This window comes from Manis javanica, chromosome 2 (genome assembly GCF_040802235.1).
Source record: "Manis javanica isolate MJ-LG chromosome 2, MJ_LKY, whole genome shotgun sequence".
In the NCBI taxonomy this organism is placed as follows: Eukaryota; Metazoa; Chordata; class Mammalia; order Pholidota; family Manidae; genus Manis; species Manis javanica.
The window spans coordinates 106,016,734-106,039,288 of NC_133157.1; the positions used below are offsets into that span (position 1 = coordinate 106,016,734).

Genomic DNA, 22,555 nt, shown 5'->3' on the forward strand with positions numbered 1-22,555 from the left:
TTAATTTTTCAGAGGACCACTGAAATGAAAAATAAAAACCCAAAAATAATCATAGAAAACTTTGAAATCATTCAGAGAAACAGACCCCAGTTTGAGAAATACTACTAATGTGGACCATAATTCTGTAAAACAAATAATGTTCATATGATAAATAACCGAATTCCCAGGTAACCTAGTATCTTAACCCAGTTCTTTCCTTTGTTCTTTCAACAAATCCTTATTTTCTGGTATGTATATATCACTATAGGAGACACCATGGAGGTTATCCACATGGGCTTGCCCGAACAACACCAAAAAGTTTGTTTTGAAAAGTATCAGAATGTTTAACAGAAAATTTAGAAAGTTATCATTTGGGGTATATAGTAAGTATTCCATAAATAGTTGTCGACTTCTTGTCTACCTTCACTACCAGGACCTTCAATAGAATATGTTCCACATAGGTCATGCCAATCATACAAGCCCACTCTTGACTCTATGCTCTTTGGAAATAACATATTCAATGTTTTCCTTCAGTAATATTTATCAAACACTTACTATAGGCCAAAATTGTTCTTGGCCTTTGAAATACATTAGTGAGCAGAAAAAAATTCCTGCCTTCATAGAGCTTAACTCTAGTGTGGGATACATAAATAATCAACAATGGCTATAATAAATAAGTAAATTATGATACATATAAGTAAAAAGGGCAATGGGAAAAAAATTCAAGCAGGTAAGAGGGATGAATGGCAGTATGAGGGTAAGTTGAACTTTTTAAGGGTGGTAAGGATTGTGATTATTTCTAACTCAACCAAGAGTTCAAGGTATTACAGCACATTCATATTCACAACCTAAATTACTAGTCACCTTCTTCAGTGATGACTGAAATTTCTTACTGGACTACTACTGTTTACTACGTTTTGGCATTCATCCATAAAAATGTCTTATTTAGCATGTATCTGTAAGTAGAGAACTAATACAAATATGCATTTCCATTTGTTCCACAATTGTTAGTAATAATGAGGTCAAGTTTTCCTGAACTATAATGCTACACTGAAAGGGTTTAGTCGCGAGATAGTGGAAATTTCTTTAAATCTTCCAGCTTGCTCAGGGACACAGGCTAATTTGGGATTATAGGAGGCTACAATGACACTGGTCCTTTTCCTAAGGAAACTGGTTTAAGAAATAGGTATCTTTATCTTTGACTTTTCTTTTTGAACCCCAGGTTCACATATGGGAACCAGAAAGTCACACAGACTTTAAACTCAGCTCACGAAGCTTTCTGGGCTTTGAGCAAAACCACCAAGTTAATGAGCCATGCGTTTACCAGCTGGGAAATCAGCACTGACTCATCTTCATTAGCGCCTCTGCTCTGCGCGAGGAGACCTACAAAGCCCTTGGGAAGGTGCCGGTGGACTTCCTGCAGGGGAAGTGGAGGTTTGGGGTACTAGGTGGGAAGAGAATGGGGTCTTTGGTGGAGAAAAGCATCCCGCCCAAAGCAACACAGAGCCCCAAACCCCGCCGGCCACGAGCAGAGAGGCATCGGATTGGGCTGAGAGCAGCCCCGGAGCCTGGGAGTCGAGTCCCCTGAGCATGCGCCTCTGGGGCGGAAGTGCTACTCTCACATCCGGTGCGTGGGCGCCTGTGGGGAAGCTCCGCGGATGAGGGCGTGACAACTGTTTCGTGGTCTGAGGACAGGATAGCAAGGGCCGACGGAAGCCTGGTCAGTAGCTCCGAAAAATAGAAAATACAGCAGACAATGCCTCCAAACACCTGGTGCTTAGGTGAGCTGCAGTACAGCATTTTCCTCTGCTAATCTGACAGCTGAAACTCCACAAGCTCAAAACGGAAATCCTCTGCCTCCCAAACTTGAAATTCTCCTGATGTTCTGCCTCCGTGAATGACCTACATCCTTCCACTTAAGTCAATGACCTTTTTGTTAGGAATCTCACCCCACACCCTCCAGCCCCCACCCCCACCCCCGCCAAATCAAAACATTGCCAAGTTGCCTAGATTGTATCCCCTACGTGCTTCTTGGATCTTGACCCGCTACTTCGTTTCTGCTACCACTGCCTTCAACTCTCACGGGGCTAAAAAATTTTTGTAAGTAATTTAGTCCTGTCTGTCACTGCTCCAGGCAAAGATCCTGGTTTGTGAGTGGTGAAGTTTATATGGTTTAAGGTGGTCCTTCTTTAAGAAACAAATATAAAATCATGGATATATCTACACAATATAACCTTTCCCCTAAATCTTTGTGTCATAACTGCTAGATGGGTAGTAAGATCATTATCAGAAGCTATTTCTATACCAGGATGGCTAGCAATAGCAACTATACACAGAAGTGACAACAAACTAGTTAGTACATACCACTAAGAAATCCTGAAATTTCCCTTAGCTGGTTTCCAAAAATGCCCATAGCCTAGGGAAAATGCAATGGAGGTAAGTTACAGTAGAAAGAGACTATTGCAGTTAAAATATTTTCCTTTTGCAAATTTTGCAGGCAACAGTTGACCACAAAACCCATTGCTAGTAACCATTCCAGGAATTTGGAAGGTTCCCATATAAGCAAGGGGCTCTAGAGCTTAAGCATCATCTAGTGCTGTGTAATCTTTGAAACGTTTAAACCTGATCCTGATAATTCTCGGCTTAAAATTGGTATATCCCACCTTCTAAAGAATAAAATCCAAGCTCCTTGGTATAACATAATATTCCAGCCCTTCTTATAACTTCTCCAGCCACTCTCCTCCATGTATTCTTTTTTCCAGAAAATTCAGAATTACATGTGGGATCCTAAAATAATTCATTCTATCTCAGAAAACTATTCTCTTATAAATGCTTTTATACCTAAAGTTCCTTTGCCTAAACTGTGCTTTACATATCGTAGCTCCTACCTGACTCCTTTCTAAGCCTTCCATAAACACAGACTCTGAGAAGCTAGTTCCCTGTTTTGCGTGCGGTATACTTTGCTACTTCCCTGTTCTTAGTATACTTAACCTTCTTCGTATCATTAGCACACTGTCTTATAATATCTGATGTTTTAATGTTTTTCTACCAGACTAAGATTTCTGTAGCCCGCGTCTTTGTAGTATTTCCCCTCAGCTCCTAAATCAGCCCACCCCCAGTTAACCTTGAAGAAATTGCAGACGCTAGAGAGAAGCAAGGATTAGGTCAACTAACAACGACCAAAAAAGAAAGACAGAAAGAATACACAAGCAAACTAAAAAATATCGTGAACTACTCTCAAAGACTGAATAGGCTCAAGAAAAGTTTTGAAATTCTGCTTTTGCTTCTTCCCCATGCTATCTTGGACACTCTCTTCTTGCTCTGTCACTACAAAACACTGACAGTAATAGCCCATTTCCCACTTACTATCCAATTCATTTTATGTGGTTTCGATTCCAAACCACCTGAGGACAATACAAAACAACAACGATAACAAATATATATATTCGCATTTTAGATATGCATATAGATCCAAGAATCTTAACAGAAATATTGGCTAAACATACATTAAGATATGTTAAAATAATTATAAATCATGATCCACTGGAGTGTACTTCAAGAATGAAAGGATGTTTTAGCAATAGAAAATGTATCAATGAAATTCACAGCATTAACAGAAGAAATGAGAAAAATTGTATGATTATTTTAATCAATGTAAAAAGGCTTTCTACAAAGTTGCAACGCCTAATTTTTTAATGGCAATCTAGAAATGGAAGCTTTCTTAACCTGGTAAATCTTGCTTCTATAAACATTATACAAGGAGAACCTTTTTCTTTAAGATGTTCCCTTTAAGTCAAGAGTGCTTACTGTTTACTGTTGTTTAACATAATACTGAAAGTCACAGCTAGTTCTATAAGGAAAAAGAAAGCAAGGACATATAAAGATCAAAAGAGATTAAATCTGCCATTATTTGTAGATGACAATCATTTATCTAGCAGTAAAACCAATAGGCAAATATTAGAGCAATAAGAAAGTTGGATGCCAGATCAACATAGCATTTCTCTCTACCAACAATTTCCAACAAAAAATTAGAACTAAAAATATGTCACTTTAACATAGCAATAGAACCCATAAATTCTCTAGTAGTTAACATAATCAAGAATACACAAAATCTCTATGGAGAAACTTTGAAACCCTAATGAAGGACAAAATAGATGATCTGAGTAAATGGAGAAATCCCATGCTCTAAAAGGGAATAATTTTGTGTTTTTTTAAAAAAGTTCAACTAGGAGCTATAAATTTAATGTGGAACCAACCAAAATTTGGTATGGATTTTGAGAAACTTGTTAACTTACTTTAAATAGAATAATAAAAGTCAGTTGTGAAAAACAAGAGGTAGGCCTTGCCCAAGAAAATATTAAGACATACTACCCAACCATGACAATAAAACATAATAGTATTGACAGGAAAACAGACATGGGAAGCAGTAGAACAAAAGAAAAGAGCTCAGAGACAAACATATGCATACAAGGCACTTGTATGTATGATAAAAGATGACAGTGCTGGGAGCCTAGCTCATTAACTGTATAAAAATAACAACTGGATTCCTACCCAATAACCATGCACAAAGATGAAATCCAGATGTTGAAGACTTCACTGTGAAAGGTAAAACTTTAAAGTCATAGTGGATAACATAAGAGAATCTTTCTGTGACAAGGTATTGAAAGACTTCTTAAACCCAAAAGCATACACTGTAAAGCAAAGTTCTGATTAAGTAAATAATATGAGAAATTTTTGAAATTTCTGTTCAAGAGAAAATACTATCAATGAAGTTAACTGAAAGGTGACAGATTGGCTAATATTGCTGTCTAAAACTAACAAGGAACTAACAGTGTGAATACACCAGAATCTCTTTCAATACAATAAGAAATAAAGGAATGATAATAGGAAACAGGAAAAGGATATTAAAAAAAGAGTTTACGTAAAAGTAAACCCATCAGGCTTACAAGCACATGAAGAGATGGTTAAATGTGTTACTAATCAGAGAAATGCAAATTAGAATAATATTGAGATACTAGTTTACATTCATTAAACTAGCAAAAAATTAGCTGTGTAATGTGAAGTGCTGGTAAGAATGTGAGGCCATAGGAGCTCTTATGTCCTGCCAGTGGGTACATCAGCTGATACAGCCTGTCCAGAGAGCAAACTTGCAATATATTGTAAAAGAATATTTACCCCTCTCTATGACTCAGAAATCCTACTCTTGGATTTATCTTTCAAAGAAATTCTTACTCAAGTCCATAAAGAGACATATAACCTTTCCACAGTGTTATTGTAACTGCCGGGGATTGAAGACAGTATGGGTGCCCATGCCTGGGACTGGGCCATTTCCACACACAAAGCAGCAGTAGAGTACTGTATAGCAGTAGAGTGGTTGTATATATAGCAACATGAAGAGATTTGTAAAACAGAGGTCTGTGAATAAAAAGTTAGCAAAATAGCAATTATTTAACGAAAATTATTTACACATGAATAGCATATGAACAGAAGTGCACACTCCCCAGGTTAGTTGCAAATGGTGTAGGATCATGGAAAAGAGAAGAAACTTTTTTTAAAAGGGAGGAAGAGTGATTGCCTTTTGTTTACCATCTAACTATAGGACAATTTAGATTTATATTTCAGTGACTTTAGTCATCTTTGTGTAATTTGCTCACTTCTGGGCCTCTCATCCTCACAAAACATTGCTCACAAAAAACACTCAACATCACTATCATTTAGCTCAAGTCCGTACCTACAAGACATACATGAGAACCAAGAATACAATCTGATTCCCTCTAGAACATCTAGAAGAATTTGACAACAGTCTTGTTTTAAAGCAAGAAAATGTTCTCCTCCCCCACATTACTTTGCAGCAGACACGTCCAGAGAAGCTTGCCAAAACTTTACATAGTGACAAATGTCTTCCTTCTGTCTGGCTTCTTGTTCTTGGAAGGCTTTTTGGCATCAAGATACACCTTGGGAAGATCTGTACATTTTGTGTGGAAAAAATAACTTAAGTTTGATAAAAAGAGAATGCATAAATATAAAATGAAGTAAGGTCAATCAGGAGGGACATCTATTCTCTGTCTACAAATAAAATCACATTTTGGTATTCCTGAAGGCAATACTTTTTCAAAGTTAAGTGCAGCACACTTCTTAAAATTGCTAGGGTTTAGAACTTGATAATAGATTGTTGTCCCTCTGAAAAATATAAATTGAGTCTCCTGCTTCAGCAGAGGTAGCTGACCAATGTTTCATTTTATGGTTTTCCCTTACTAGAATAACTTTGAGCTATATTTTATTTCAATTTTAAATAATAAGAGGACAACTTATCTTATCAAACACATCCAGTGTTCCTTACAGCACCTCTTTGGATATGACCATTTCTGAATCCCTTGTTGGGGAACCCAGTACAAAGAGATCACCTACATTGACTCATTTTATTCAAATAACAAATCCAATAAAAGAACAAGTACTTTTCTCATCTTACAGGTGAGGAAAATAAGGTTCAGAGAAGTTATATAACATACGCAAAGTCATACTTTTTTTATTGCTCAGGAAGAAAAAATAAGAACAAAGTATATCCTGCCAGAGAAAATAAATATGTAATATGAATCCTGTAATCTCTTTTAAAGTATATAATAATGATTTTATACCTTGAGTTTCCTGGTGATTAATGAAACATGCCATTTATGTTAGTGTTCGGCTACCACATTTAAATGAAAATATATCTTTTTTGTTAATTTCTTCAATTATTAATTTTTTCTTTTTTCTGTTGGCTCCTATTCATATTGCTCTTCAAGTCAAATTACCAGCTGATGTTTTTTTATTATAAATTAATTTGTCCTGAACCCTAAATCTTATATATAAAAAGAAGTTAGTTGCTTATAGTAATTTTTCAGAGAAAGATAAATAGCTTATGCCAATGGATGCTTCTAATTCAGAAACAATAACAATAAACAAGACCATAAAGTAATAAAAAGTGTTCCCATTGGAACTTAAAATCAGTAGCTTTGGTTAGATACTCAAGATGTGAACTAAATATAGGATTTACTTGTATACTTTGAACCCTATGTGTTTTCAGTTATCATTTATTGGTTGCACATTAATTCTAGACACCCTTAAAAATCCTCACTGAAACTACATGTGACTGATACTATTGTCCCCAATTTATATTGTAACTATGTATGGTCAATATCATTCTCCCTAAATAATAGTTAAGAAATTTGGACACAAAGAGGTGAAATAAGTTGCTTAAGGACACATGCCTAATAAGTAGAAGAGCTGAATACATGCCCCAATTCCAGCATAAGGGTAAGAAGACTGGTGAGAGACCTAAGTTTCAGTTCTTGTTCAAGTTGGTGAGTTGAACATATGTTTCTCTACCTCATTCCTTAACATTCAACTGTAATGGCAGCAAATAAATACATGAGGAAAGGAGAAGTAGGTGGCCAGAGATCTGACCCAGTTCTCTGGGATCAGACTGGCAGTAAGCCAGAGTGGTAGCAGCTAAACTCAGGATATGCTTAGGAGAAGGCTGGCACTGGTGAAAACTGATCTTCCAGAAGTTTCCAGAAAGATTTTAAGCTCAAAGTCAATTGGTATCAAGAATGGAAGTAGAAAATGAGGCAGACATGGAGGTGATGAATTGAAGGAATTTCTTCTAAACAGTTTACACAAATTGGCACATCCTTTCCTTGCCTGCAGTGGTGGCATTTATTCCCAAGCAAATCACCTAGCACTATTCTGTAAAGAGATTGAAAGGAATGCCTGGGAAGAGCTGCGATTTCTAGAATGGTTATTAGTTCTCCCAGAGTAAAGGCCTAGGGTAGGCCAGGGCCTGCCAAGTTCCTTCTCAGGCATCCTAAAGCAAATGAAGCCTGACAGTCAAGGAGAGGTCTGCTGAGGAGCTAGGCCTATGCTCTGTTGCTGGAACCTCTGCCATCCTCCTATATAAATGTACCTAGATCATAAAACTGATGACTAACCAAGGATCACATCTGAGAGGAACTGGTAGCATAAAGACGAACTAGTATGAGCAGGAAGAACAACTGAACCTGGAACAAACAGCAATGATTCAGAAAGTGAAAGACAATTTAATAGGTGTTTTCATTAATATTCTCAAAGAGATTTAAGAAAATACACAATTACAAAAAAAAATCAGAACAAGAAGGACTTCATGGAAATTAAAAGAGATAGCCAAAAGAAAACTCATTAAATTAAATATATATGAATAATCTCCTAGAAAGTAAAGTATGAAAAAGAGATGGAAAATGAGAGAGAAGTTAAGAAATACAGAGATCAGTCCAAAGAGTTGAGTACCTCAATGTAGGGGCTCCAGAAAGAGAAAAGGAATAGGAGAAGACAATTTTAAGCAATCATAAAAGAAAACTTCTGAGTGGAAAAGTCTAAAAGGGCCAACTAATTAGTAAGACTGATGAATAAAAATAAATCACATCTAAGCACACCATCATGATTATTCAGAACCCCAAGGAAAAAGAGAAGATCTTAAAAGTTTCCCTGAGGAGAAAGGACTCTTCAAAAGTATGAGAAATCAGGTTAACATCAAATTTTTCACTAGCAACAATGAATGCTAAAAACAATTTAACAGTGTCTTTAAAATTCTGAGGGCAAAATGACTTTGAACCTATAATTTTATATTCTGAAAAACAATCACTCAAGTATGGAGACAAAGATGTTTCAGACACAAGGAGACTTACAAATTTTTACCTTCCACACTACCTTTCTGAAAAAGTAATTGAAATTGTGCTTCAGGGGATGAAAGAAAAGAATTCTAGAAATAAGAGGACCTGCATCTAACATATATTAGATCCAAAATTTGAATAATTTGAAAAGATTTCCATGATAGTTATTCTGTAGAAGACCTAAAGCAACTTGTACAAATTATGGGACTTGAAGAAGAATGTTTTCAACAAAAAAGTGAATTTTATTAAATTAATAGAACGATTGATTAAGAAGTTGGATGATCTTAGAAGTAAAACATATGGTCCCTTTTTGTTTCTTTAACATGAAAAAGAAAGGCATTGGTAACTCCAAGGGGAGTAAAAGTCTTGATGTAGACATGCACAGACTAAAGGTATCATGGTTTTGAGCTACTGCTCTAAAAAAAGAGAGAGAGCCCATTGGTTGTTTAAAGTTGGAACATTCTAAAAATGACATAGATTCATATACTCAAGTTTCAATTCTTAGAGGCAACTAACAAAGCATAGAAGTTTTTTGTTTTTTTTTTTTACTGTAGTGACAGACAGACCATAAATGTTACCGTCTTACTCTAAAATATTGGAATAGGCAACAGGAATAGGAGGGTGAAGAATAAAGAGTAAAGAATAGAAGACACTACTTAAAATTTATGGATGCAAAAATCAAGGTAACTAATAGAAAAATATGTATGTATAATTAATAAAACAATGGAGAGAGTAGGGAAGGAAAAAATGAAATATAAAGAAGCTAAGTTCCACATTGTTTATATTGGAGAGATGATTTATTTCTAAATCTGATAATTATTTCACAATCCCAATTTTCCTTTGTTAATGCTCTTCATTAGTAATACACTCCTACCTATACTTCCTTTCCAATCATGCAGAGTCTCCCTCCTCCAAAGTCATGTCCAAATGTTTGTGGTTTCTCATCTGGCTCTTTCAGTCTCACTTCCGTGTCTTGTGCCTCTTCTCAGTGTTTCGGGCAGCCCCTGACTTTGACATCTTAGACCTCACCATAAAAGGCAACAATGTGCCAGGAAATGCCAGATGACAAGACCTGCCAGCCACTAGCTTGAAAGGGGTCAGGGACCTGCAGGATAGCCTCCCAGGCATGCTGGTGAGGAGAAATGCTGTGCCTCTGCTCTTACTCTCTTGCTATGTCTGGAAAGTGTTTCACTTTACAGGTTGAAGCCAGAGAGCAAGAAAAGCACCCAGCTGATCTTTGCAAGAAATTCTGGATTTCCAATATCTACCTCTGAAACCTCTTAAATATTCCAATTTACTTTCACATTTGAGAATGGAGCATTGAGAAACAAGCTTATGCTGTGACTGAAATCTTATCAGAGAAACTGGAAAACCAACCTTCCAGAGCTATAGGAGGCAATGGGCAGGAAAGCCAAGACTAAAATGAGGAAAAGGAAGTAGGCAGCCAAAATGAAACAAGGACACGGCAATAAAACCATCCAAAAGAAAAACTGAAAATACACCCACAATTTTCTATAGGGGTAGAAACTTTTCAAGCACTTAACATGTTTCTGTATCACCACAACATTTTTAACCATTTATTGAGCACCTTCTGCATATTGTCTTCTACGTCATTACCACCCTCTCACTACATTCCTGCAACACTGACTTTCTGTTCTTAAAGCACTTGAAGCTCATTCCTGTCTCAAGGCCTTTGTTCTTCCTGTTCACTTTCTGGAATATGGTTTCCTCAGCTTGTTCCATGGCTGTCTTCTCATCCTTCACCTTTTTCAGAGCCATATTTCCTGACCACCCGCCCTATTTAAAGCAGCCCACCCTGCCTCCTAGGCATTCTTTTACCACATTATCCTATTTATATCTTTATAGTACTTGTTTCTATCATGAATTATGTGTTATATTTATTTTGCTTATTATCTATCTCCCCCCACAGAAAAATCCATAAGGACAGGGATTTTTGTCATTTTTAATTTTGTATCCCCAGCAACTATAGCCTTAGCCAGACATGTTATATGTTTTTTAAACAATAGTACATCCCACAAATTATGCTAAGCTATTTTCCTATGTATGTTATATGCTCTTTACAGCATACACCCTTTCCAGATGAGGAAAGTGAGCCACAGAAACTTAAATAACTTGGCCCATGTCACACAGTAAGCAAAAGTGCAAACTCATGGATTCAAATCTAGGTTTCTAATCCCAAAACCCTTTCCCTTAGACACTATTCCATACTGCCTCCCTGAATTATGCAAGGCATTTCCAAGAGGCACTGAATCTGGGGAGTTATAAAATGTGCTCCTTGTATTTGAAGAAAATGTAGAACTGGTTGAGGAAATAGAATGTTTACATAAAGGACAAATAATGAGAGGCAGCTGCCCTCATGATAGCCCCTATTTTAAGGGTGAGAAAACAAGGAACCACCCAAAACAAAATGAGGGAGAAACAGGTAACTTAGTGGCTCACCTTTCCAAGGCTCAGTCTCTGTGAGCAACCTGCCTTCAGAGAGAACGTGCTAGTCATTCTACCCCTGCCCATAGGATCACTCATGATATACTAATGCTTCAGGTATCCAGAATGGCCTGCAGCATATTTTGGGATAACTAAAGCTCAAGCAGCTAAGCATTTACAATTTTTTATTTTTATTCTTGAAATATTTTTAAATGGGTTATATGTGTTTCAACCTTATCAAGTACTGTTTTTCCTTTGTGTTTAATTTCCAAGTTTGTGTTTAATTCAGTTACTTCTGAATTACACAGACTTTGTTCCAAATATAGACCTCTGAACCTGTCCCCAGATTATCCCATTCAGAGGGTTTGGAGAGGACCCAGGAACATACTGTCAGGCTTTGCAGGTGATCCTGATGCCTAGCCAGGTTTGGATCAGTGAATAATGAACATAAATTAACCTTTACTTGATGACTCAGGGTCTTTTTACTTGTGCCTATTATTAAACTGCATGTTCCCTGCAGCCATAGCTAATGGAAATGGTGGTTACCACTTTCCCAGGTCTCAATTTCCTTACCTGTATAAGTAAAAAGCAGCTGGATTATATGATCTCAAAAATCCTTTTCACTTTTAAAATTCTAATTCTTCAAAAAGGTGCCCTGGTAAAATATTTACTAAAACATTGCTTCTTTAAAGAATGTCCCCCCCATACCCATACACATGCATTTTCTTTTCAAAATTTATCTGTAATGGGAAATTTTAAATATAAAACATTTAACCAAAGAAGTACTAAAACCATATAAGCAACAGATTCTCAATAAAAATATAATTTTTGAGTCCTGATGACATGTAAATGTAAATCAATCAATATTCCATTGATTAATCAAAATTTTCCAGTTCTCACTGACATCAAATTTCATATATACAATGACCTTGTGTTCTGAACAAGTGAATAAATGAATAAATAGAAATACAGAAATGACAAAATCTTTCTCTCACATTTGAAATACAGAAAACCCTTGAAATAAGGAGATCCAGCATAGCATATTTATATGTGTTTCCTCTACATCTGTGACTTTCACGCATAGGCATTTTTGCCTCCCAGAGGATGTTTTACAAAGTTTGTAGGTGTTTTTTATTGTCACACTGGGCAGGGTGGTTGCTACTGATATCTAGTGGGTAGAGGCCAGAGATGCTGCTAAATATCTCACAGTGAACGGGACAGACTCCACACCAAAGGAGTACCTGGCCCGAAATGTCAGTAGTGCCTAGGTTGAAAAACCCTGCTATACACAGTGGTCTGAAGCATCAAATAAGGGGAAATCAAAACTCTTCATTTACATTCCAGACAGCTGATTAGAAAAGAGAAAGAAAGAAAAAACACACCTCCACAATTCCATTTAAATCTCATTAACCAAAACTAAATCTCAGTAAGCAAAATATGGCTATACCATGAAGTTTTTATTTCCAAGCTGAAATCTAGAAGCACTCTAGAAAGGAAAAATCTAGTCCCTCCTATTTTTGGTCTATAAGTGGTCTTTTATTCTCAGTGTTCTAAGTATTTTCCCACCATGTGAGTGAAATGCTTTGCCAGATGGTGTGGGAAAAATGTTGATAATCCTTACCTCACCTATTCTGAAACTAAAGTTCCTGCTGTTTCTCACCCAATATTTTGTATATTTCACCCACATTGAAAAGGAGATGTGGTTACATGTTTTAAGGTAGCTTGTCTTTTTTAAAAAAATTATTGTCTTCATAATTTATGTATAGCAGTAAAGTCTTGATTTTGTGTTTCCATATATGCAACATTTTGCTGCATCTTGATAACATGAAGATGATAATAGAACTTCAGAGTTGGAGAGACTTTGGAATTTATTTTCCCTTAATACCACAATTCATCAAGTATAAGATGTCATTAATTGAAAAATACACTTTTGTATTTTGGACCACTAAAGGAAAATGTATGCCAACTTAAAATGACATGCCCTCAATCATAATAAACATATCAATCTGAGAGACAACAAAATGTGGAAAAGGTGCATCTTAGAATTGAGAAGATACATTATTCTATACTATAATACCTTTTCTTCTTTCTCAGATAAAGACCATGTGTCATGTTATTCTATAAAAGTCCTTCCATAATAATGTAATAAGGCATCCACATCAGACAAAACAGTAAGTGGTAAGAAAATTAGGTTAAAGAAGTAACCCCCAATCTCATGTAATCCTAAGGTTTCTATTAAGTTATAGGTTCACTGGTACTTTGTTAACTGGACAGGATTTTTAAAAATCCTACATTGTTTTATTCTAGTTATAATTTTTAAATGGAGGAAAGTTACAACATATATTATAATGAATGAAATTAACTAGATCTCAATTAATTAGAAGTTTTAGTTAACTATGTGTGTGAGAGAAAAAGAGAGTGCCTTTTTTGACGTAACAGTAGGTAAGATTTTTATTTGGGGAAAATGGCAGAACACATTTAAGCTAATTCTGTGTTTTTTTGTAAGTTCCTCCTACAATGAAGGTATCGAAACAAGATGTATCCTATGATTGATTTGAGGCTAAAATATCATTTGGTATAAAAAGGAAAGCCAGTCATGGTTTCTAGACTAAATTTGGCATTATAGAAAAGATATGGAGGACAGACCTGAGAATAACTTTAAGCTAAGAGGATTAATCCTTCCCTAAACTAAAGAAGTATTTCAAAGAACAGTGTATCCACCTAAATGTTTTTATGGGTCAATTTTTATCCTGTAGGAACAAAGACTCATTGGATGAGTAAATGCTCAGCCAAAGTAGAAATTATTCATAGAAACCGTTTTTTAATAGAAGTTGAAAAGCAAATATGGATAAAAGACCAGTCCAACAAGCCCCACCAGTACTCATGTGATTGCTGTGCTGGGCAAGTGCTTAATGACACTATTGGCTGCAAACTCTCTCAAGCATAGCCTCAGGACCAGTGCACTGCCTATTTGCACATAGTGGCCATCAAGTGCCAAAGTTATCAAAATCCCAATATTCTACTTTAGTAATTCTGCTTAAATAACCCTCTGAATACCAACCCAGAACTGAAGAGAAAACAAAGCCCTAATGCTTCTGTACCAACCAAGTGCAAAACATCATCATCAACATACTTCTTGGCATCCTCACATGTTACAATATACAATAAAATCGTAAAACACGGTGTGTGTTGGAAAAGGGTAGGCTTCAAACCCTGCATGAACAACAAACTGCTGCCTTTCTGTAGTTAAAAGTAAGATTTGACTTATCCAGCAAGTAAGGCTGCAAAATCAGTCAAAGGGACACCAGTTCCCTCTCCTGAAAGTCGGCATATACTCTTGTTATTTATTTAGCAGTCTTAGAAATCCCATTCTGCATATTCTAGAAAATGGCCAGTAATGGTATACCACGGCTGCACCACAATAAGTAGTCCTCTTTGAAATTTTAAAGCCAACTACAGAAGGAAATTGAAACCCATCATTATTAATAGTAAGTAAGGAGCTTCAAAATGCCTAACTGTTGAATATCTTGAGGGAAATCACACAGATATATGAGGTCCTTGGTTTAGAAATCTGTGAAACAGCTTTATGTTGACTTTAAGTAAATTCAGGGAACCTTTCAAGATCTGGTAACTCATCTCAACCTTATTCTTATTTTGAAATGTAGTTCTGATTTCCATTAGTATATAGACTTAACTCAGTATACATTGAAAGGGCTTTATCTAAATATTCCATGAGTAAATGTCCCTGAGAAAGTCAAAAGCTAAACATATATGGCCATAATCAGCATTTAAATGAGCAAACATTAACTGATTTCAGCATTATAATCAGATACAACTTCAGAAGTTAAAGTGACATATTTAATTGTGTGCATAATAACAGACTTTTAGAGTTATAAGAAGTCCTCCAGCTCACCTAGTCCAACCACCTCAATTTACAGATGAGGAAACAGAATTAGAAAGGCAGCTGTGCCTGGTAATACCGTAAATCAAGTGTGTGGTCCAGGCTTATGCCAACATCTCTCTTCAAGGCCTGTATTTCCATCATGATCCAATGTCATTGCAAGCCATCATAATAATTAGGAATGAAACTAAGCCATCATATAAATTATAAATCACTATAAATCACATGACTTTAGCACAGCTAAAGTAAGAAAGTGTACATTTAGCTGAGGACAGTATTTGGGAAGACAGAAGCTACAATACAAAAGATTTACTGAACTCCCTGTGTGATGACAGTTCTTCATTTAGCCTTTACAGAATTTCAAAGGAGATACACACTTTACTATCACAGTTTACAGAGAAATGATCCAGTTTCAAATCCTCAATAGCAATAGTTCATTTAAAAACCCTTTGCTCTGTAACCCAGGTAAACATCTCTGTGCTGTTGCTATACATAACCTCTTTCCCACTACCATTACCCATTACCATGTTTGGCCTAGAGCAAGGTGGTCATTTCTCTTATGTTGCGAATTGCCCTCTTTTGTTGAAAGCACAGGTCTGTACCAGAATCATTGCTGGATGTGTGTGGATGTATGCATATGAAGGAGAGGGAATGAAGTGACTCCTCAGGAGTCTTTGAATCAGAGACACCAATGTTGGTTGTGTTAGTTACCAAAAAGGAGTTTCCACACTACTGTGATCATTCTTTCAATGCCCCATTGCCGTTTTTTTCTTTTCCCAAACACCAAATCTGATATTCACTTGGTTTCCTCTTCCTCTGCACATTCATCAATATCATTTCCTTAAGGCATTGCATTTATGTGTATCAGCCCTGTTTCCAAAGCATGCTTGTTGACCATTTGGATAGGCCTTTTAAGAACTCATAGAACACAGAATTATAACGGTATTTGGATATCATCAAGTCCATTCGCACATTTTAATTGTGCAGAAACTGATTTCCAGACAGGTAATATAGCCAGTCAGACAAAACTGGGGCTGGAGGCAATGTTCTGACTAATACTCTTCTTGTTACACAATGTCACATTGTACTTAATTGCATGGTTGGCCAAAAAAGAGTAAGTGTACATCACTTATTTGGGCTAAATATATTAATTATTTCAAGCCATTACAATGCTCTGTTTCTTAATACAAGGTGAAAACAAAATTGGCAGCACAGGGTAGTAGAAAGACAGTAAAAGCATAGCTAGATCTAAATTCGATTTGGCTAATTTACTGTGTTACCTTGGGCAAGTCGCTCAACTTTTCTGAAGTTGTAACTACCTGAAAGTACTAAGAATTAAATGCAGTGGCATATATAAACCATCTAATGTAGAGTAAGGGCTCAGTATATACAGGTTCCCATTAATTCTAACCTGCCACAAAAGAGCAATGCCACTCTAGCAAATTCCTTTAGCTCTTTGGGTCTCAATTTCCTCCACTGTAAAATGAGAAGATGAAAGAAACCAAATGAATTCCAAAGTCCCTTTCAGCTCATCAAGAAATTATTCCCAAAGATTCCTTCACCTTAATTTAAATTCAACACTTACGTACCTTATATCCATCCTAGGCACTTAACAGTTCCAACCACCCCCAGGAAGGTACAGATGATTTCAGCAGAATGTGATCCAACTCTATAGTACTTTAAGTTCCACACAGAAAAGTTACTATGTCCAACCAAAGAACTTAACTTGAAGGAAAACTCTACAAGGACATCACAAACCTGATGTAAAAAATAAAAATAACTTAGCATTTACCTTAAACTATTGTATTGCCCTTTTTTTGCTAGGATGTAAGGTGAGAACTACTACGTGATTCTATAGGTCTCTAACAAAAGACTCAAGAGACATTTAATTAGAGCAACTAATGCTATCTTTTGAAAGAAATGAGCAATAAACTCTTCCTATGTGAGTCTTATGCTAGACTTTAAAATTTAAGATACTTGTGCAGCAGGGGATAAAACTTATTCTGAGAGGTATTTTATAGTAATAAACGTTAAAATAAGGCACTTGCCCATGTTCTCACATTACTTTTGAATTCCATGTTTTGGATTTTCATACTTTAAAAATAAAATATTCTATATTTAAATGCTTGAATCTTGCAAGCAAGGCCTGGAGAAATATTAACTGACCCTAAATGAAAATTTTAACTGCAAATTTTTCCTCCTTTTCTCTTCCATAAGGAAATCATTAGCAATGGGTTTTTCATTACAGATAAGGTTTTTTGGAAATAACACTCTAGGGGTTCAAAATATATTTAAAATCATGATTAGAGCTCCTTATTATGATGTCTGAAAAATTCATTTGAAGTTCACTGTTACCATGCCACATAATATTATTCACCTATATTGTAGAATTTTAGAGTGCACATCTTAGATGATAAAATATCAATAACAAAAAGATCTCTGCCTTTTATGAGTATGAATAGACAGAGATGGCCCATTTAAATATTTTAAATGTGTGAAATAAGTAATATAATCTTTTTTAAAAATCAACAACTGTGTTCTATGGCTAATTTTTTTTCCTAAAAGCTGATAAAGAGTAAACTATGTCCCATAACATACATTGTGTGCAAAGGTTCAGAGAGTCACAGAAGTATGATTTAGGTATATACATGTCAAGCATCATGTGAACCAGAGGCAGAAGGCCTGTATCCTATTTCTGTGGTTAAGATCTTGATATACACTACACACTTGATATGTGACTTTTCTGACAAGTCACTTCACCTTTATAGTTCTGTTTCTTAACTGTAAGACAACAGGAGGAACCATCTGATCTTTCCAAGATTTCTTCCAGTTCCTATAATTAACATCTGTGCAACTCCTCAGGGGCACAGGACATGGGGCAGAAGCACTCACAGGAGAGTATTTATTCTGTTCTTCATGTATGCTGCCAGGACAAGCCAGCTTCTGTAGAGAGCCAGATACTAAACAGCCTGTCTTCATGCCTTTGCTAAAGAACACCACTGATGACTACGGAAGCACCTAAAGAGACTCAGTCAGAGGATAGGAATGTAGTCCAAAGAATAGGTAGACCCCTTGTGTCCTCATCTTCGCTGGCAGAAGGCATTAAGTTCATTTAGGTGACCTTTGCTTTCTTAACCTCAAGAGAAATAATTCTGAAAATGAATGGTTCTTATCCCCAGTCCCACATCTGACCCTTGAAAACACATAGATTTTTATGTATCAGCTACCTGATATGCAGCATTCCTAGGACACCTCCGTAAGACAGAGTTTGACAATAGTGGTTAAAAGTATAGAATGGTCTCAAGTCCTGGCTTTACTATTTAATTGCTGTGTGGGAAAAAAGGTAAAGCCTCTGTGCTTCAGGCTCCTTTTCTATAAAACAGGGAAACTAATAAAACCTAACTCATAGAGCTGTTGTGAGGATTAATCAAAATAATGCATACAAAGAAGTTAGCACAGAGCCTGACACAAAGTGAATGTTAGATCAAGAGAGATCCAACTATGCTGGGTCCTGGGTCTCCCTGAAAAAGTTTATCTGTAGGCCACAATTTCCTGGCAGTGAAGAGCTGCTGCTTATCTTTCCTCTTCTGAGCAAACAATATGGCAAAGACTCAGAGCTGGGTTCAGCTCTTACTAATAGGGTCCTGTAGAAATCAGGAGGAAATGAGAACCCTGAAAGAAGGAAAGAGTTGCTCTGGTTTAAGACAAGATCTTTAAAAGATATAGAAATGCACACAAACATTTAATATGGTCATACAGAATTGGAGAAGGGGTTGTTCTTCATTTATGCTCTCCCAAGTGTTGCCAGCATTAGAAGCTATGGAATTTTGTAACTGGATGGCTCCCTAGAGACCATGAACTCTCTCAATAGATAAGCAGCTGAGGCCCAGAGAGCTTATACAATTTACTCAAGGTCATTCAGCAGTAAATGACAGTGCCCAGACAAACAAGCTTCCTGACTCCCCTCATTTGCTCGCCCAATATTCGGCCTGGTATCTTTCACCAGGTCAGTATCCTACCCTTGTGTCAAACAGAGCATTTAAGACATACACACACACAGGATTTTTTTGGCCCAGGTTCCCAAAAAGTTGCAGAAACAACCCACTAAGACCTTCTTTCCAGAGCCTCCCATCCCAGGATCCTTCCATCCTGGGAAATGGGGAGGATCCCAGGCAATCTGTGACTCTCCCTGAGGCCCTTTTTGGAGTTTCTGCTCTCCTTTTGTTCCTTCCTCACATCTATGCTTAAGGATACTTCTAGAAGTTCCTCAGCTCAAACGCCAGGGACTTCCCAGGGCAGAAGTCACCACCTACTAATCTGCAAGTCTTCATCTTCCCACAAATGCTGTACTTTGAGACAGGAAATAAAGAACTGTTACTGAATTTCCTCCAAGCTCCCTTGGAGGAAATTCAGTCAAAACGAATCCCTCCTTTCCTCCCTAAAGTAATTCAACCAGGTTCATTTATAGAGTGTGTACATGAAGTGCTGGAGAACCCTCAGGTATGCTTAACACAGAGAACAGGAGAAAGAGGGACTAAGGCAGGGGAGATAGATTGGAGGGAGGAAGGAGATGGGTAGAAGGCGCACACTGACCACACTGTGAAGCCTGGATCCTGGAGACAGCTGTGCTGCTGATACTGACTCACCACAGAGCAGACCAACCCCCAGGGGATTGAACTGTCTTAATTTCGTGCTCTGGTAACTGACTAACAACAGACTGGTGTCCCAAACTGCACACGCAGGAAGCCAGCAGAGGCTACATGTAAGTGGCAGAAACAAGGAACTCGTTGGTTTCTGCCGCCTTTTCTGTCTCATCAGATGCTGGCCACTCTTCGCTTGGAGGGCACACCCCGAGCTCTGCAGGTTCCCACACAAATCCTGGAACTGGACATACTGCTCTCCTTAGGACCAATGAGCACAGGGCATCAGAGGGTTCTCAGCTCTTTCAAGTGCTTTCCTGTCCCTTGCCCCTTGCACGGAAAACTGATCCCAGAAAAGCTTTGGCTGAATGCCTAAAGCTAACAAACGTGGGGTTCCTCTTGTCCGTAAGCACATGTGTCCGCGTGGGGGGAGGGGGTCACTCAGCCTGGGTGCCTGCTGTGAAGGTGAGAGGCGTTAAGTGTCACCGCCAAGTGTTTCTCCTCTACTTGCGCACCCACCCGTGAAACCGGAAGGAAGGCTTGGCATTTGACTTTTTTCCCCTACCTACCTGAATTCCGGGACCAGGTTAGGCTGCAACCCGTAGAAAGCAGCGGAGAGAGTGACCAGCCAGCCGGGCTTGTAACTCCCATTCTCGCACTCCAGATAAGGCGGGGACCACTTGACATGGCTCTTGTCTCCGCCAAGCCCGTCCCTGCGCCGCCAGCTATGACCCAGGCCCCGGGGCCCCTGATTGGAGCCGCGGCGGTGGAAGTGAGTCCTCCACTTGCGCCGGAGGCCGTGGAACCACTCGGTCTCCAGCGTGGCGTTGGCCAGGTGGTGCGCGGAGGACAGGTCCTGGAGCAGGATGCGACTCTCCTCGCGCGTGGCCTGAAGGAAGACCTGCGGGGCCGGCGCGGACAGCGACTCGGTGCTGAAGGTGATGGCCGCCCGCGAGATGCTGGGCTCGCCCTCCAAGACGCTCCGCATCAGTGCCTGGTACCACTCCAGGTCGTCCTGCAAGTTCTGTTCTCGCGACTTATTGCTCTGCAGCATCATGTTGAGGAAGTTGGTGGCGTGTGTCAGCGTGTCCAGAGCCCCGTGCAAGGAGGGATGGGAGCTGGCTAGGCCTGGCGACTTTCCCGGCAGGCCAGCCAACTCATAGCGCCTGGAGCAGTTGGCTCCCTTCAGCTGGTGGGAGTCCCCGGTGTAGAGGTAAGAGGCCACGTCCATGGGCACCTCCTCGGCGAGTTTCTGCGCCAAGATGGTGCCATCGGTGGAGCGGCTCCAGGGAGCAGAGGGGTCCGAAGCAGAGGCTCTAGCCAGCTGCTGGGCGTGCTGTTTCGCTCTCACGGCCCTCTCTCGAGGGGAATCCGACCGCCCGGGCGAGTCTCGGCTGGCGCCAGCAGCTCCCAAACCCGGATGAGCGAGCAGGAGGCAGAAAAGTAAGGGATAAGCCATGGTTCCCATCTGTCTCGCAGCGAAGAGAGGAGGTAACGTGGAGAAGTCACTTTTTAAATTTTGGTCATCAGTTTACACCAGTCAGACTTGTACTAAGAGTCTTCCCCCTTCTTCACCAGATGACAGCCAGTCCAAAAGGACTTGAAAATAACAATGTTACGAAACTGGCCCCGCTGGCTAAACCTCCGTCACAGGAAATAAAATCACCTGTGACCACGCTGTCTGCACCGGCTCCAGGATGGCTCAGCTCAGGATTACGCCCCTCACAGCCTTGAGCCGAACAGGTTACATCCCCTCGCGCTCCCGGCAGCTACAGTTGGCCTGCTTACGTCTTTCTGCTCAGCCTCTCCGCAGCCGCTCTCACTGAGGTGTGCTCGAGAGCTGCTGCCGCCGCCTTGGCCGCCAGAAACGCTGCTCCATCCTCTCAGCGGCGGCAGGTCGTTGCCGCCTCCCAGCCGGGACTCCTCCTGCTCGGCTTGGCCACCAGGCAAGGAGCGCGCGCACGGACAGCTCCGCGGGCGCAGCAGCGAGTCCCGAGGAGCGGGGCTTCCTTTTAGGACGTTTGTCTGGAGTCGACAGGGCCCGGCAGCTGGTTAGTCGGAGCCTATACGTTTGGCCACAAACCACACTCCTCCCTGTCCCTGCTCTCGGGAGGAAAGCCGGTTTAAAGAGGCAGTTTGGCCGCAACCAAACCCTCGTCGTAGGGCGGCTTCGCGTTGTCTTGTGTCCTGTTTGGTCGGCTCCTCTGTCAATCAGCTGACTGCCATTTGTCGGATTGGGGCGGGAGCTGTCCAGTGCTGAACCCGAAGCGGAACGAAGGAGGCGCAGCAGGCGGTGGCGCGGGATGCGGCAGCGCCGAGTCCTGTCACCCACTCACGTTCGCTGATGACTCGGAAACCTGAGGGCGTGGGGGTTGGAGTGGGCGGCAGTGAGGGGAGAAACAAGAGTTTCCGTGGCTCAGGGAGAAGGAAACTTGGCCGTACTGAGTAGGGTGTTGGCGTCTTGCATGCTTAGTTAAATCAGTCTCTTCTTTTGCCTGGAAAAGAGAGAGAAAGGAGTTTTCATTGCTGACTTAAACTGAAGAGGAGGGACGTAGGATGGAGACGTGTCCTCCTGAGCATCTGCTCATTTTAGGCAAATGATCAAATCCTCCTTGTTGTTGGTTAAAGAAATGATAAAACCTACTTGCCGAGGTCTTGACTATGAGGGAGTAACGGAGACATCTACCGGCTGAGTTTTAAGGGGGAATATACCATATTTAAGGAAGCTCCTTTAAAAGGGGACTAGGATGAAGGGGAATCTGTGATGTGAGTACGTGGAAGGGAGAGAACTGTACAAAGGAAAAGACTTAGACTGTGATAGAATGAGAATGAGTGAGTCTGGGTTGAGTGAGAAGGGAAGTCATTATGACTGAAAGTTCCTAGAATTAATGGATACAAGACCTAAG

The 22,555-nt window shown here is 39.3% G+C and overlaps 1 protein-coding gene across 1 annotated transcript in view; it reads right to left on the reverse strand.

Annotated features, from left to right (window-relative positions):
- Positions 1-22,108, reverse strand: part of GPR158 (G protein-coupled receptor 158) — a 375,355-nt gene extending 353,247 nt beyond the window's left edge. Inside the window, exon 1 of the mRNA XM_037006036.2 lies at positions 20,219-22,108. Within this exon, the coding sequence (XP_036861931.2) occupies positions 20,219-21,117 (899 nt within the window). The 5' untranslated portion in view covers positions 21,118-22,108. The remainder of the gene's footprint in view (positions 1-20,218) is intronic.
- Between the last annotated feature and the right edge of the window lie 447 nt (positions 22,109-22,555).